Here is a 15,432-nt window from a genome sequence, read left to right on the forward strand (position 1 = left end):
CCAAAATGACCTGCCCTTGTAAGGGGGTGCCGTGGGAGATCTGTACAAATTTTCTCAGCAGGTTGGGGTTGGTGGTAGCCTTTCTTGGATTGGTTTTGATATAATTTCTCAGCTAAATGGCACGTGTCCTTTCGGACAGAATGCTGGAGGGAAGGCCACCAGGCTAAGGGCCAGAGGTGACTTTGTGATGCAGAAAAGTTCTGGCCTTTTGTGACTCACGTATCCAGAAGTCATCTTCTTACTCCTTGAGAGGGAGACAAGATGAGCTTTCCAGTCCCATGGAGAGGCCGAGGCCTGCCTTGGCTGTCTGTGGATCTTCGGAGCCCACGTTCCCATCATCATGGCAGGCCCCAAATTCCCTGCTTTTGCTTAGTTCTTCTTCTCTTGCTCTTACAGCTGTTCCTTTATCTTGGTCCTGGTATTGATCCCAGCCCTAGTTCCCTGCTTCCCCTGCAACTTTCCATCAAAGTACCCACAAATACAAGCTGGGAAGTTGTAAGGGTCACTGGAAAAGCAGGCATTGCTGTACAGAACTTAAAATGGCACAGAAGACAGAAGAACAGATTTCCTGTTCCGGAATGATTTCCAGACCACCCCACCTCCAGGCTTGGCACCCACTGCATGGACTGCCTAGCCTCGGCCCCTCTTGTTGCCCTCTCTCTTACTCCCTCTTTCAAGTTCCCCTCTAAGTCCCCTTTCTTAGGCAAAGGGAGTGAGCGCTCTCCATTCCTGCGCCTAAAGTTCCCAGACTCACCTTTGCACAGCCCAAGCACATCAGGGCTCTTGGCTGCAGGAGAGGCCTTCCAGGCCATAAGCAGCACGAAGGACCAGTGGGGACCTGGCAGTTAGCACTCCTTCTTTTATAGGAGGCATCCCTTGAGTGGCACTTGTGGTTTTAAGTAGTAATTTTCCCCCTCCCTTTAGGTTATTTTCCAATAGAAGGCTGAGGCAATCTATGATCTTTATGTCATTCATTCATTTACTCACTTATCCATCCAACACATATATTGAGCAAAGTCAGTGTGCTGAGTGCAGATGCTGGGGGAACAAATACAGACAGGTTTGTTTCCAGAAGCAAGCTAATGGATTGCTCACCTCACCTGTGGGCTATGGTGACAGTGGAAATGATTTATGCCCTGGGTATTGCCCTATGCACCGAAACCTAAACTCATAAGATGTTATTGAGGGGAGCAAGTACTCTTTACCTTGCAAAAGGATTCACTGCAGGATTAAATAAAGCTGGAGAATTTTAGAATTTGAAAAGACGTCAGGGGACCTGCTCCTTCAATCCCTTCATTAGTTATTGGTGAAAAGTGAGATTTAAAAAGCTTAAGAGACTTGCTTAGAGTTATTCAGCAATGCCAGAGCCAGCGGGTCAGAGCCAGCACTGTTCTGTTCATTCTCAGTGCTGGTCTCTTTCCATCAGGCCCTGTATGATGTAGAGATGCTCTAACGATGCTGCTGCTGCTGATAACCTGGTCAATATTTATCGAGTGCTTTCTGTGTGCCAGACACAGTTGTAAGTGCTTTTTACATGTTACAGCATTGCTCTCACGGCAATCCCGTTAACAACACTGAGGCAGAGCTGAGACACAGAGAGATTAGACAACTTGTCTAAGGTCACACAGCTCAGAAGGACTGGTCTTGGGCTTCTTTTCCAGGCCATTTGACTTTTGAGCCCATGCTCTGAACCACAACACTGTGGCTTTTCTTTAGAGTGACTCCCTGACCAGCAGTCCCCATAGAGAAATGTGTTTCCACTCACATATTGAAAGGAGAGTACTTCTCTACTGAACATCGTTTCAGTGCTAATAGCTAATAGTTTAATAAAACCAAAGCTCGGCATCATACCTTTTGGCAGATCTTTATAAAGTTGTCATATATAGAGCTGCCATTAAAGTTTGTAAAGCTTTGTGGATAAAAGTAGCATGAAAAGCAGCTCGTATGATGTGTGTGACAACAAACAGAATTGTGATCCAAATTACAGGTGAAACAGGACAGTGGCCCCTGGGAGGCTAGAAATACCTGCAGAGGCTTACAGAGTGAGATGTTTGTAAATAAAGCCATTCAAACATCAATTGTGTGTGGTTTTCTTGAGAAGCAACTGTATTTAAGGGACCGCTTATACAAAATCAAGTTCTTCTTAGCAAGGATTGCTTTAAATATTCTGACTTGAATGAAGGCCAGTCATGTTCTGCCATTTTCAAAAATCTTCTAACTGGAGTCTTAGAGTTGATTTTCTTTTCATTTGTGATTAATTTTCCAGAATAACATTCCCAGCTCCCACCCCGCCCAGCGTTTATAGTCCAGAGATTCTGAGAGTAGGAAGTCTTAGTAAAGCCCAGAATCTAAAACAAATAAGACCAGTCAGTTCTCTAGTTAGCTTTTTTCCTTTCAAGTCGTTAGCAATATAAACTCTGGAAAACCTAAACTTTAATGCACCCATCTCAGCAACATCTCCTGTAACGATGGAAAGGCATAGAAAAGAAGAAAAGGGAACATTATTAATCTTGTGGGAACGCTGGAGTTTTGTCTATTATCACAAGCAGCGTGAGCCCCAAGTCATTTAAATCCTCTGGGGGTGGGAAACATAATTATTTGCAAGGGAGCATTATTAGCTAAGTACAAATGGGTTGCTATTTGTTTTCTCTGTTCTTTGTGATGATTACAGGCTGGGGATGGTGTTTAGTAACAGGATCCAGCAGGTCACTTATGACAACTTCATCACTGTCATTAACCCCTTTTGTTTGCAGTGAACACAAAAAGCTGTTCAGTATCAAGAGAGTCAAGAAAAAGAGAAAGAAGAGGGGGTGGAGAAAGTGAGACAACCAAAGAGACAGCCAGGGAACAGAAATTCATACACTATGAACACCGGAAAAAAAATACCCCTGGGTAATTGAGTCATCTGACTCAAATGGTGTAGGGGCCTCAGTTAGAGGACCAAATTTTGGACTCCTTGGTCTTTCTGCCAAAAGAGTAATTGCTCGTGTTTATAGATGCAAATGTTTTTGCCATTTTGGTTCCTAGAAATGCCCTAGGGAGATGTTATTTTTGGAAAGGGGTCTTCCTGCTTCAAGTGTAATGACTGTGAACAACTAGTTTCAGTATCTTCTCTAGCATGCCAGGGTAAAATGAAGCAAAATAAATAGAGGAAGTGCCATGACCTTTATTGAGGATCTACTGGGTGCCAGGCAAAATGCTTTTTTTTTTTTTTTTTTTTTTTTTTGAGACAGGGTCTTGCTCTGTTGCCCAGGCTGGAGTGCAGCAGTGCAATCTCGGCTCACGGCAAGCTCTGCCTCCCGGGTTCCTGCCATTCTCCTGCCTCAGCCTCCCAAGTAGCTGGGACTACAGGCGCCCGCCACCACGCGCAGCTTATTTTGTTTTTGTATTTTTAGTAGAGATGCAGTTTCATCGTGTTAGCCAGGATGGTCTCCATCTCCTGACCTTGTGATCCACCCACCTCAGCCTCCCAAAGTACTGGGATTACAGGTGTGAGCCACTGTGCCTGGCCAGTGCTGCGATCTCGACTCACTGCAGCTTTCACTTCCTGGGTTCAAGCGATTCTTCTGCCTCAGCCTCCTGAGTAGCTGGGATTACAGGCATGCACCACCATGCCTGGCTAATTTTTGTATTTTTAATAGAGACATTATTTTTAATGTATTTTTCCTGTTGGCCAGGCTGGTCTTGAACTCCTGGCCTCAAGTGATACACCTGCCTCAGCCTCCCAAAGTGCTGGGATTACAGGTGTGAGCCCCACGCCCGAAAAGGTGCATTTTTATGTGCTTTTTCTCCTCTGTCTTCTCAACAACCCTGGGGTAAAAGGCCTCATTTCCACTTTTCCTATGAGAACAATAAAGTAGAAAGAGGTAAAAGATTGCCTCTAAGATCACCCAGCACAGAGCAGGGACTTGATTTCAGGTGTGTCTTGTTCCAAACTTACTACACCGTGCTGCTGGGGCAAAAAAAAGAGCAAAAGGTTCTTAACTGAAGTCAAAGACGACCAAGAAAATGTAGGCAGATGTCAGGTCTGATCATGTGGATGCTCAAATGATAAACAAACACATTGAGAGAAACTGTATTAATTAAATCATAAAAATATGTTCCGCTTTTTGGGGAATTTACTCCTCCTCCTGGGGTGACCCTTGACAAGACATTCTGTCTTCCTGTTTTTAAGCAAAAAAAAAAAAAAAAAAAAAAGTGGGTAGAGGATGAAAGTTTGATATTTGGCTCATGCATAGCTTTGTCTCATTAATATATTTTGTGCTTGCCTGTCATTTCAGCTTTCTGCTGGCAGACCAAGTTCCTTCGACTGCCATTCCTACTTCTGACACTCCTCTTGTCCTTTTCGGGACAACTTTATGCCTATTGTGCCTTGGGTCTTGAGAAGCATGTGGTAAAACTGGCCAGTGGTGATGGCAGGCATAGCAGGGAATCAGATTGAGAGGGGCTGTGGAGTGGGAGAGAAAACAAAAGAGGGAAACAGGCTGTTTGATGACGGAATCAGGCTGCTTCTGCAATGACATTACATGAAATATCTGAAATTTGACCTTAACTGTATCTGGTGGGTCCCGTTAACCCTGTAAGTTATGGACAGAACGTTCACTCAAATTCTAGCAACGTCTAGGCTCATGGAAATACGTGACCAATTCAGGTGAATGAAAGGGATTTTAAAACATCAATTTCCAGCTTAGGTCTTCCTAAGACTGCCTGTGTGTCCCTTAACACCACTCCAGCCTGAGTGTCATATGGATCCTGAATGCGGACTTGTGTGCAAACTGTAGAAAAATAAGCAACTGAAAACCCCAGGCAGCGGGGTGGTGTGATGATGAAAGACACCGAGACCGAAGATCAGGAAGCTGGAAATTCCCCCCAGCTTCGGTGTTTGGGCTGTATCTCGCTTTTCCACTTCCCTAAATCACCCTTGTGGTGCGAGTGTGCTCGCAGCAGATGCTCCCTAATTGTCTCTTGTATTGACCGTAAAACCCTAACGACAGGGATACTCTCTCTCCTTCTATTTCTCAACACCATTTCAACACCCAAACTAAAACCTCTCACCTGAGTGTAAGGGAGTGGTGACCTTCTTAAGCGGAGAGCTCTTCCATCAGGGGGCTCCCTAAGGGCATCTCTGTTCCTAGCGGGGGAGCCGTCACCCCACTTTGCTCTGCTTAGCCTAAGACACGCAACTTTTTCCAGCTTTTACTCTTCGCTGAATTCTCACGGCGGGGTTGGGGGGATGTTCAGGCTCAGGAGCGAGGTTGGGGGCCCGGCCCGCTGGGCGCTGTTCATCGGTAGCTCGGACCAGAGCAGGAGTTTCATCATTACCTGCTGGGATAGGTGGGACACATGTATTTCCGGGGCCACCTCAGACCTCCCGGAGGATGCTGATTGACACTGTCCAGTTTGAGAACTACTGTGTCCAGGGAGCAGAGGCCTCCCCATAACCCCTTGGGTTGTGGACGTCTGGCCCAGGGCTTCTCTGGGTGAGCGGGGCGGGCATCAGAGCGCGTGGAACTGGGGGCGGGAGGTCGGGGCAGTGAAGGAGGAGGAGAAGGAGGAGGCGGAGACCGAGGGGGAGGGAGGGGAGGAGGAAGAGGAGGAGGAGTCCCTCGTGGCCACCCCGAGGGGAGGGCGACCGTAGAGACTTGGTCGGGAGGCGCCGGCCCAGCGGGGCCGCTGGGACTGTGCACTGAGGGGCGCTGACCGTTGGACGCGCGCTCCCCGCAGACCCTCGCTGAAGGAGCAGGGGGCGGCGCGCGTGCGCGGGGCGCCGGGCGGCGCGCGAGGGGGCGGAGCGGGGAGGCGCGCTGCGACCCCGGCCGGCTACAGCCTGCGGCGCGCGCAGGGCGCTAGTGGGGCGCGCGGCGCGCGGGCGCGCGGGGCGGGGGCGCGCGGAGGGGGGGGCTGCCCCGGGGCGGCCCCCCCAGGTCGGGGCGCGGCGGGCGGCGGCGGCGGGCGCGCGTCCCGTCCAGGTCCGGAGTAACCGCCGCCGCCGCCGCCAAAGCTCGCCAACATGGCGGACCTGGAGGCTGTGCTGGCCGATGTCAGTTACCTGATGGCCATGGAGAAGAGCAAGGCGACCCCGGCCGCCCGCGCCAGCAAGAGGATCGTCCTGCCGGAGCCCAGGTACCAGCTGCCCCGGCCGGCGCCGGCCCCAAGACGCCGCCCCCTGCGGCCGCCAGCTACCCCCTGCTTCCTGGAGGGTCGGGCGCTGAGCCTCCGCTGCCCCGGGGCGGGTGACACAGCGGAGCGGGCGATGCGGGGCCGGCCTCGTCGTTCCAGTCTCTGAAATGGGGCATCGGAGGGCCGGTGGGGGGCACCCCGGGAGAGAGCGCTCCAAAGTGCCCGGCGCGGCGCCCTGCGCGCAGCGAGCGCCCCAGCCAGGGGCTGGTTATGACTTGGCTGGACCAGCTCCATCCCTGTCGCCGCCTCCCCCCAGCCCTGTCCTCTCCTGTCCCATCCCCGTGGTTCTTCCTGTTGCATTGGTGTAGTCCCCGTTGGCTCCTTGCCTGTCACTGCTTTGCGCTCCATCCTGGTCGCTCCTTCTTCCCGGGCTCAGCGGTCCCCCTTTCCAACTCCATCCTCTCACCTCCCTCTGGGCCGCTTACCTGGGGACTGCAGGCTTGTTGCTTGTTGTCCGAGGTGGTTAAACTGCTGTTTTCAGTGCTTGCTCTTCTTGAAGTCTATTAAGTCTAGTCACCTTCTTCAGCTTCTCTTCTATTTCGTCCCCGGGCAGGATTTTGACCCACTCAGTATTCTTTTTGGTGCCAAGTGTGTCACCTGAGCTGCTTTCCTCAACTTGTAGATCTACTGGTGGCACTTTATTAAAAAATTGAAACGGGAGTCACTTAAAAAGGCACTTGAATGGGTGATTCCAGACAGGAATTTGTTGTTAAATTATCAGAGGAGGGCCCGATTGAATTGGCGAGGGGCTCGGTGAGGTCCATACCAAGATGCAATTTTCTCTCAAATGATTTATTATTAAGGAACTAGTAAAATTTTTTGCTAGTTCATATCATTAGCACTTCCCCAGAAAAAATAGTTTGTCAGGTTAATAGTGAGTTTTAAATAACGTATCAAGGCTTCAGTGATGGATTTTTTTTTTTCTCTAGCTCCTTTCCTAATTAACACCATCATGAGTTGTACAGCTAATGTGATTCCTTGATGCTAAATAGCTCTTGGAATTGATGCTCAAAAGAGGCATCTTGTTTATGGTGAATTTGAAACCATGCAATTCTGTAAAATATTGGAATCTAAACCAAAGTTATTGTCCATTTGAAATCATCAGTCCTTCAAGCGTTAGGCGCCCAAGATTGCTTAAATGTTACCTAATGCTAAGTGATCATCATCTGATTTTTTTTACAAGTCATCCATAAGCCCTATGATACAGAAAATACCAGTCCCCTTGTTATTTGTTGTGAAAAGCTAAATTGTGCAAATGAAGACATGCTTGCTAGATATTTTGAGCTTGCTTTTCCTCCTTAGCCCATGCCTCTTGTTGGTTTTGCAGGATGTGCTACTCTTTGATAGACAATGCCAAGTAGTGAAAATGAGGGAAAAGTGCAAACCTTTCTGCAATGTCGTGAGTTTAACACCCCTATTCCAGAGTGTAGCGTATCTGAAGCTAATTGAAAAAATCAATGCTGCTTAGAATTTCCGGCAAATGGGAAACTTACTTAGAGAACAAGAACTCCTATATCAAACCTAAATTTCACCAAAAAAACTGTACATTTCTAATGTGGTAGAAAAAGGCTTAATTCCTCTTTTCTCATGCCTTTCCTAGTGTCCCTCCACCACCCAAAGGCAGGGAGTCCTAAATATGTAGGGTTTCTATATACAAAATTGATAAATCTCAACTCATGGGCAGTTATTTTTTTGGGGGGGGGGTAGTATATAATATTAATAAAGTTAGGAACTTCTGTTCAGTTTTTTTTTTCTTGGTGTTTGGAACTTAATGTGACTTCTGCTTTTTTAGTGTCCCTCTTAAGAACGTACTTATGCACTTAGGGTGTTTACTTCCTTGTATGAATGCCTTTGTTTTTCAGTGGTATTCTTTGGTAATGCTTTCTTTTAAGGCAGAGTAAGTGACAGCCAGCATTATTTCTCATGACATTTGAAAATTGAGAAATACCAACCAGAGAGTAATTTTAGGAAACAGCCCTTCAGTAATTGTTACTCTCTTGCTCTTTTTAAAATAGACTCTCGAGTTGGGCCATTGGAACCTCCTCCTGAGATTCTAATTTGTTTTCTACTTATCTTAGTGGCTTTGGCTTTAGTTTTGTAATGTAGCTATTTACATAGTAACAGTCACTCCTTGTGCTGTGTTAGGATTCTGTTACATTGAGATTATCAGGTATAATATCTTGCAAAATTCTCTCTACCACTGGATGGCAGTTAGTGGCCTACCTATTTGATTTGGAGGTTGGGGGTTGGGGAATTTCTAGATCCTGTAAAAAAGTTAATTGCATGTTAAAATGCCCCAGCCTAATGACTTAAATAGCTGGTATGACTTCACACTGTTGGTAAAAGGGATACGGGTCAAATGTTTTCTGATAAGTTTCTATTTCAGCTTCATTATAGAGCGAGCCATGTGATCGCCAGTTTTTGGTATTCTTGAAAGAGATGTTCAGATTTGTATTTTTAGTATCTGAATGAGAAGCATACATTTTAATTTGCCTTTGGTCTATCACTAGTGATTTTTTTATTTCCAGCTAATTATTTGCAGTCACTATTCTTTGTGCTTCCTTATTTTAGTTACTTTGCCTTTCCCACAGTTTTAAAACAGAAGAGCATCAGAACAAAATATCTAGCTAATTTAAATGAAACACTGGGTTTGCAGCTTCCTGCCTATTACAGGAGAGTCTCAGAAAATGGAACATCCTGCCCAGGGGAGATTTTGCTTCCCTGAGATGGCAAGAGGCAAATATTTTGTTATGTTGACACTTTATTCAGTTAACCAACCAATGAGTGCAAATCCTGGAAAAGCTGACTGTTTGTCCAAATGATATAGCTGCTTTAGTTTACTGAAATGTTGTTGAGCTAATGTAGCTGATAATGGGGCCTACTGGGAGTAGTAAACTGTGACCCACAGACTCCCTTGCAGGCCCAGTTAAAATAGGAGCATTTAGATGTGCAGGTCAGTTGTTTTACATCACGTTGGAAAAGAAATACTTTTATTTAAGTAAGGTCTAATTCATAAGCAAAGGCCCACAAAGGGTCATCATCTTAAGCCCTGGAGTGATTCAGACGACTTTTACTGTAGGCTGTATTACTCTGTTACTCTTTTTTTTTAAAAAAAAACAGAATGAAATTCAGATGACTTGAAATCACATATAGTTGAAGGCGGTTGAGTAATGTGAACTTCATCTTTCCCCTGGAGTCTCATTTCTATTTACTGGACATTTCAAATGTTGGATCACCTATTGCAAAGCTTGTCCTTTCAAAGTATTCATACAATATGATAGGAAGGTCTGAAACAACATTTTAAAGATTCTTTATAATTTTCTAGGAACACTGACAGTCCTTAAAGGACATTTATGATACCGTTTATGACATTAATTCAGTACATAGTTGCAGAGCCATTTTTATGAGCCAGGCACGGGGATACTATGACAAACCCAGCCACAGCCCCTTCCTTCATGGAGCTTATAGACTAGTGTGAAATACAAAGATTTGAGCCAAGAAGGATGTTTGCTTTGAAGTGTATTTGCTTGAAGATTTTATTTAACCACAAATAAATAGCGTTTGGATGACTTTTATTACTCTATATGCATAGAATATAGAATAATAACAAAGAATGAATATAGAATATAGCATAATGCATAGAACACATGATGTTTGGTGTTTTACAATAATTTGTTAGTGATTACCTTTGAAGAACTATCTAAACATAGTCTCCATAGTGATATGGTAGTTTGCATCTTTCTGTTTGTGTAGCCACCACATGTAATTGATCTTTAAAAATGTCCCAGTTTTCTTCTTTAGTGGACATGGAGTTTATTCGGTAATTGTTTAACTCCAATCAGTAAGTGATTGGTGGATAACTTGAAACACTCCTCTCCGTTTAGGCTGCAGAGTTTTCTGTGTCTTCACTGTCCTGTGCTCATAGCCTAATTTTGAACTGAAAAGTCCATGTTGAAAGCACAAATAGCCTTTAGAAAGAAAGTATTCCTTATTATTGATAGGAGTGTTTCTATGTGTAAGAAACGGTAGTGTTCTTGCTTCTTTTTCATTAAGGTACAAATTCAAAATGTAATTTGTTCTGACCTTTCAGTTATTATCTCATTCTTGGTCCAAGTTAACTTGTGCCAGTGACTTGAAGATGCAAGGAGTGTGTGTAGATGTCAATTCTTAGAAATGGATGTTCCGGTGAAATCAGTTTTGGACCTAGAATCTGCCGAAGCTGAGCATCATGAAATGCTTCGAATCGAGAGCCTCATAGATCTCTCTGAGGTACAGGCAGTCCCAGCTTTTACACGCAGTGGGTTCTTAGAGACAGCCTCTTACAGTGTTTTCCCCAGTACACTGGACTTTGCCAAACATCTGTTTGGACAAGGATGGAAACTATCCGACGAAGGTGTCAAGGCTTGAGGAAGGGAAGCACAGGTCTTTTTCAGTCAGTGGCTGACCAGCAAAGCAGTGAAATGCAAAGTAGTATTAAATAGCTAGCAGGACGCCTGGCCTCCCTAGGGTCCCTGGAGCCCTGGCAAGGGAAAGAGAAGTTTAACGTCCATGATGTAATAATGTAATAACTACCTTTAATTGAGAGCTCATCCTCCGTCAGGCAGTTGGCATAATTAGTTCATTTGTTCCCACAGTAGTTCTACCAGGTGAGTTGCATTAGCTCCGTTTAACAGAAGGAGCAGACACTCAGGGAAAGTAAGGAGCTCAGCCCAGGTGACACCTGACAGTGGGAGAGGCAGGAGGGACGCCCAGGTTCCGCCCAGCTCGGGGTCTTTCCCCGCCCAGGCAGGGTCTTGCTGGGCTGCCCCACCAAACACGAATACCAAACTCCCTCGCGTCTTATTTTGCAAGGAATGGATGAAACTGCGATACTTTTTTTATTTGGGGGAAAAAATCCTTTTTCGTACTCTCCCGATCAGCTACGAGTCCTCAGAGACTGATAGAGAATTCCTCTGGGACCTGCGAAAATGCTGATTATGAGCAAGTGAATAAGCAGCTTGTTCCTTATTTCCCATGAGCTTGAAGGTGAAATGCCTATTCTGTTTAACACAAGTCATGCAGTCTTGCTGGTGTTAATGAGAAATTGTGTAATACACCATCTCACCCCGCCAGGCCTCAAAACAGGACTTCTACTGTCTTTTTATTTAGAAAAGGGGCCACCTGAGCTGCCCTGTCTCCTTTTTATTTAAAAAAGGGGCAGCCTGAGCTGTCCCCTCCCTTGAAATTTTCATTTCTGGGAAAAGAGTAAAAGGGAAAAACAATATTTTTGGCTTTATTTGCAATAAAAATCACTTTCTCATTCACATAATCTTCCTTTGTTAGTACAGTCACATATCTGCGGACCACTGTAGGTGAAAATGTAGGCTGTCTGCATGGCTATCATTGTCTCTTCTTATTCTCTGGACATTGGCAATGGGGAAACGGAAATGATTAATTTGGCGACTTTTACTCTATTATTGCAAAATCATTTGTATGGTAAGTAATTCGCATGCAAATGAGACTGGATATCCCGGCCCCCCTCTGCTTCTCCTGTGTCTTACTTTTTTAATCTTCCCTTCCTATTTTTATCATTGATTAGAAGTTACAACCCCTGGGCCCTTTTTGATTGCTCTATGGGCCTAAAATGCAGAATAAGTAATAATGTGGCTCTTCATATCCTGTAAATGTTTCTTCTAATTTTGGAAGCCTTCTTTTGGGTCCTCTGCTTCCACTGGAGCATACACATATTTGAATACTTTCTATGTAGGACACTATATAGAGAGCCCATGGCAAATGCAGTGAAAATATTTTTGCAACATATTTTGTAAAATATTTTGTGATAGGTAGTTGGTAAAGGTCAGCTTGATCCAGCCTTGGACCTATATTGTTGTTTGCCACCATTTCCTTCTCCTGCAGTTTCAGGAGCAGAAAAAGATGCTAATGTGAAAATAGCCAGCCCAGACCTCCATCCTTAGTGCACCAGAAAGCCACTGTCATTGCTGGGCCCCTCGTTTTCCTGTGCCATCCCTACTACCTACCAAACTGTCGTAGAAGAGAAGGTTCTAAATCAGAAGCCAGACGTTAAGGATCTGATTCCACTGGCAGCTTGCTATGGGACCTCTGCAAGTCACTTAAATTTGCTGTATTTAGTTTCTCCATCAGTAAAATACAATATCTATTTCTTTCTGATTGTATAATGTCCCAATAAAAATCTGCCTTGTGAGCATTTTCTGTCTATGCAATACATTTGTAAATAATAGGAAACATTAAAAATTACCCATATTGAATTTCAGACACGGATAACTCAAACAAAAAGATGAGAAGGAATATTAAAAGAAATGATTAAAAACACTTATACTATAGGGTTATTGTTGTTGAGATTATATGTAGTATAAGATACAAGTACACCTTTAAAAAAGTACAACATAATAGCGAATATTAAGGCAGTCTTGCAAGTGCTGTGGTGCCATGTGCTCTGAGGGAGGAGGGAGTGGGTTTGGGAGGCAGGACTTCTGAAAAGCTGGATGATTGGCTGGAACAGAGAAGAGCAATTGTTGAGCCTTAGACTCATAAGTAGGTTGATTGCCCAGATTTCTCAGTTTTCCTCCTCTAGCTGCTTATTGTGGTACTGTGTGTCTAGAACCTTCTACACATGATACCTTACTCACACTTTTTTTTTTAAATTATACTTTAAGTTCTAGGGTACATGTGCACAACATGCAGGTTTGTTGTATGTATGTATACATGTGCCATGTTGGTGTGCTGCACCCATTAATTGTCATTTACATTAGATATTTCTCCTAATGCTATCCCTACCCCCTCCCCCCGCCCCACGATAGGCCCTGGTGTATGATGTTCCCCACCCTGTGTCCAAGTGCTCTCATTGTTCAATTCCCACCTATGAGTGAGAACATGTGGTGTTTGGTTTTCTGTTCCTGTGTTAGTTTGCTCAGAATGATGGTTTCCAGCTTCATCTATGTCCCTACAAAGGACATAAACTCATCCTTTTTTATGGCTGCATAGTATTCCATGGTGTATATATGCCACATTTTCTTAATCCAGTCTATCATTGATGGACATTTGGGTTGGTTCCAAGTCTTTGCTATTGTGAATAGTGCTGCAATAAACATACGTGTGCATGTGTCTTTATAGCAGCATGATTTATAATGCTTTGGATATATATCCAGTAATGGGATCGCTGGGTCAAATGGTATTTCTAGTTCTAGATCTTTGAGGAATCGCCACACTGTCTTCCACAATGGTTGAACTAGTTTACAGTCCCACCAACAGTGTAAAAGTGTTCTTATTTCTCCACATCCTCTCCAGCACCTGTTGTTTCCTTTTTAATGATCGCCCTTCTAACTGGCATGAGATGGTATCTCATCGCACTCACACTTTCTTGCTTGCTTGCTTTCCTCCCTTTCTTCTTTCCTTTCTGTCTTTCATCTATCCATCTATCCATCCCGTAGGCTCTGGGATGGTGGTATCAGTGCCTAAGAGTTGCAAGCGTGCTACTTAAATAGGTGTAACCAGGCAATTAGCAGAGTTGACTCATTCTTTAGAGGTTTTTGTTTCAGAAAAATGAACCAAAAATCATGATCTGAAAGCAGCTGGCTTCATTGTATTGTGCATAAGGTGATTCATTACAGTCTTAGACATTAACAGATTGTATATGAATAACATAGGATTGTAGTATCTCATGTTTGAAAAGATGTTGGGGGACATCCAATCTAGTTATGCTTTTTGATGAGTGACTTCCCTCTCTAATATCTAGCCACAGGCATCTTTGATGAGCATCTTTGGAAACTGTTGTACCAGAAAGCTCTCTTGTATTACCTTCTGTGCACTGGTCTCTTATTATCCCTTTGTGGTTGTGAGAAACAAGTTTAGTTCCTCAAATGTGACAAATCATCAAATATTTGAAGGCAGCTCCTCTAGCTCAAGATGCCTTTTATAGGAAGCTGTCCCCGGCTCCTTTACTTATTCCTCATAATGCACACTGCTGTGTGTAATCTATGCTCATTAGTCTGAACATTACTGAGCTGAGTAAGAATATCAAAATTTATGAAGACCGAAAAGAGATCTGTAAAATTATCATAATTAATTTAGTAATGGCAAAGCTAGTAATAAATTCTATTTCAAGTGTGTGATTGAGTCCCTCTGAAGTTCCATTTTAGGACTTGGTTCCTTGAATGATTCAAAATTCATTACACCAGTTTGCTTAGGGGATGAATATTTTCATTAGTCAGAGTTTGGAAGCCAGGTATGGGTTACATGTGTATTATGACAACAGCTGCCATTGCTGACTGCTAAGTAGGTACTAGGCACTGTATAATTCTTAGATAATTATGGACTAAAATATTTCAGGAAGAAAGTGAGCTTTAAATATGCAGAAAAGGTCATAGGATATTAGGGGGTATGTCTCATATAGTCAAAAACATAAAATGACTGTAATCCCAGCACTTTGGGAGGCTGAGGCAGGTGAATCACCTGAGGTCAGGAGTTCAAGATCAGCCTGACAAACATGGTGAAACCCCGTCTCTACTAAAAATACAAAAATTAGCTGGGCATGGTGGCAGGCACCCACAATCCCGGCTACTCAGGAGGCTGAGGCAGGAGAATTGTTTGAATCCAGGAGGCAGAGGTTGCAGTGAGCTGAGATCGTGCTATTGCACTCCAGTCCGTGTGGCAAGAGCGAAACTCTGTCTCAAACAAAGAAACAAAAAAACCAATCAACCAACCAACCAACCAAACAACAACACCACCACCACCACCACCACCAACAAAAACCCATAAAATCCCATTGGCTGGGGAAGACAGCAAGTTTCTTCAATGTCAGCAATAAAACTTTCTTGAATAATATGCTGTTAGTATTTGTGCATTGTGTCATTAAGTCGGTCCATTGATCTTTATTATCTTGTTTGGATACTAATATGTCTGGTTATATTTTCAGGTGTATTTCTTGTAATTTTTTTGTATCTTTATTGCCTTTGATAAAAGTTTAAATTAAAAATGAGGCCAGGTGTGGTGGCTCACGCCTGTAATCCCAGCACTTTGGGAGGACAAAGCAGGAGGATTGCTTGAGCTCAGGAGTTCAAGACCAGCCTGGGCAACATGGTGAAACCCTGTCTCTACCAAAAATACAGAAAATTAGCCAGACACAGTGGTGCGCACCTATGGTCCCAACTCCAGCTACTCAGGAAGCTGAGGTGGGAGGGTTTCTTGAGCACAGGAGGCAGATGTTGCAGTGAGCTGAAATCATGTCACTGCACT

At 44.2% G+C, this 15,432-nt stretch overlaps 1 protein-coding gene and 1 long non-coding RNA gene across 23 annotated transcripts in view; one reads left to right on the top strand and one right to left on the bottom strand.

Annotated features, from left to right (window-relative positions):
- GRK3 (G protein-coupled receptor kinase 3) overlaps positions 1-15,432 on the top strand; it is a 279,994-nt gene that overhangs the window by 111,466 nt on the left and 153,096 nt on the right. For 2 of the 21 annotated variants that reach the window (XM_016939833.4, XM_063808430.1), the window contains exon 1: positions 5,641-6,123. The exons of 17 other annotated variants lie outside the window; for them this stretch is intronic. In XM_016939833.4, coding sequence (XP_016795322.1) covers positions 6,011-6,123 — 113 coding nt within the window. In that variant the 5' untranslated portion in view covers positions 5,641-6,010. Of the gene's footprint in view, positions 1-5,640; positions 6,124-15,432 lie in introns of those variants that run through there. 2 more of the 21 variants (XM_063808429.1, XM_054675969.2) reach the window with 2 other exon arrangements.
- LOC104003713 (uncharacterized) lies at positions 1,804-5,685 on the bottom strand. Of its 2 annotated transcripts, none has more exons than XR_010156213.1 (3): positions 5,056-5,619; positions 4,269-4,447; positions 1,804-2,460 (listed from the first exon to the last, which is right to left on the bottom strand). It is a non-coding gene; the product is annotated as an uncharacterized LOC104003713 (long non-coding RNA). The 2 variants fall into 2 exon arrangements; XR_010156214.1 differs by lacking the exon at positions 1,804-2,460 and adding an exon at positions 4,027-4,163 and having other exon boundaries at positions 5,056-5,685.

This window comes from Pan troglodytes, chromosome 23 (assembly GCF_028858775.2).
Source record: "Pan troglodytes isolate AG18354 chromosome 23, NHGRI_mPanTro3-v2.0_pri, whole genome shotgun sequence".
Classification (NCBI taxonomy): domain Eukaryota; kingdom Metazoa; phylum Chordata; class Mammalia; order Primates; family Hominidae; genus Pan; species Pan troglodytes.